At 71.6% G+C, this 1,361-nt stretch overlaps 1 protein-coding gene across 1 annotated transcript; it reads left to right on the forward strand.

Moving 5' to 3' along the window:
* The first annotated feature begins 6 nt into the window (after window positions 1–6).
* SP7 (Sp7 transcription factor) lies at window positions 7–1,160 on the forward strand. Its single transcript, XM_042892366.1, has one exon. The coding sequence runs from the start codon at window positions 90–92 to the stop codon at window positions 1,158–1,160; it is 1,071 nt and encodes a 356-aa protein (XP_042748300.1). The 5' UTR covers window positions 7–89.
* Window positions 1,161–1,361: the final 201 nt, after the last annotated feature.

Consider the following 1,361-nt stretch of genomic DNA (forward strand, 5'->3'; position numbering starts at 1 on the left):
CCCCTTTTCCTCTCCCCACAGACCGCCATGGCTCCGTGCCCGCGCTGACGGCCGCCCCATCCCGCAGCACCTCGGGGTGCCTCCCCACCATGGGGGATTCCTACACCGCCGCTTTCCCCAGCGCCGCGGGGCTGCTGTCCCCGTCCGTCAGCCCCCAGGCGTCCCCCGGCCCCTACGGCCCCGATTACGGCCCCTTCGGTCACCCCTTCCCCACAGGCACCGCCACGCAGGAGGTGCTGGGGGCTCCGGTGGTCGTGGCCACCAAAGGCCACCCGTCGGGCGACTGCTTGCCGGGGGTTTTCCCCCCGCTGGAGATGCCCCATCCCTACGGCTCCTGGTATAAAGGCGGCCTCGGGGGGGGGCTGCCGGGGGGGTCGGGGCCGGCGGCCCCCGCTTGGTGGGACGTGCACCCTAACGGGGGTTGGCTCGGGGGTCCGGGGGGCGCCGAGGGGCTGCAGGGCTCCCTGCAGGCTCAGCCCGCGCTCAGCCCCCCGCTGCCCGCTTACGGCTCCGATTTCGGGGCCCTCAACCCCCCGCCTTACGGCGGAGCTCCGGGGGTGACCCCGACGGCGGCGGCGCCACCGAAAAGCGAAGCGGGGGGGGGCAAAGCGTTGCGTGGAGGGGCCGGGGGGGGCGGCGGTTCGCCGGGCGGCCGCGCTTCGTGCGACTGCCCGAACTGCCAGGAGATGGAGCGCATGGGGGGAGCGGCGGCGGCGGGGGGGCTGCGGAAGAAGGCGGTGCACAGCTGTCACATCCCGGGCTGCGGGAAGGTGTACGGCAAAGCGTCGCACCTGAAGGCGCACCTGCGCTGGCACACGGGGGAACGGCCGTTCGTTTGCAATTGGCTTTTCTGCGGGAAGCGCTTCACCCGCTCGGACGAGCTGGAACGCCACGTGCGCACCCACACCCGCGAGAAGAAATTCACGTGCGTGCTGTGCAGCAAACGCTTCACCCGTTCCGACCACCTCAGCAAACACCAGAAGACCCACGCCGACCCCTCGGCCCCCAAAGCGCCTTCCGAGCCGCCCCCCACCGCTCCCCCCGCCTCTCAGAACAACCCGCCCCCCCCCGGCCCTCCCGGCTCCCCGCGCCGACCCGTCGCTCCGTCGCCCCGGCGGGATGCGGGCAGCCCCGAGGCGGGCAGTTTGCTGGAGATCTGACGCCCCTCCTCTCCTTTCCTTTCCCCCTCCTCGGTATTTATTTCGGGGTGCCCCCCCCCCCTATAGAAAACCCGTCCGTCCCCCCCCTCCCCCCCCACCGCTCACCCATAGGCAGCGGCGCCGCGGGATCGTTTATAATTTATGTCTTAAATTATGGCGTGGGGGCCGTGCTGGGGGTTGAGGTGGGCACCCGCTTTGTTG

Source organism: Lagopus leucura, unplaced genomic scaffold (assembly GCF_019238085.1).
Source record: "Lagopus leucura isolate 7727_CA_CO unplaced genomic scaffold, USGS_WTPT01 32329-0_obj-0_obj, whole genome shotgun sequence".
NCBI classification, from domain to species: domain Eukaryota; kingdom Metazoa; phylum Chordata; class Aves; order Galliformes; family Phasianidae; genus Lagopus; species Lagopus leucura.

Excerpts from the sequence above, each read along its gene's own strand:
- SP7 (XM_042892366.1), top strand. The coding sequence starts at position 90 with ATGGGGGATTCCTACACCGCCGCTTTCCCCAGCGCCGCGGGGCTGCTG.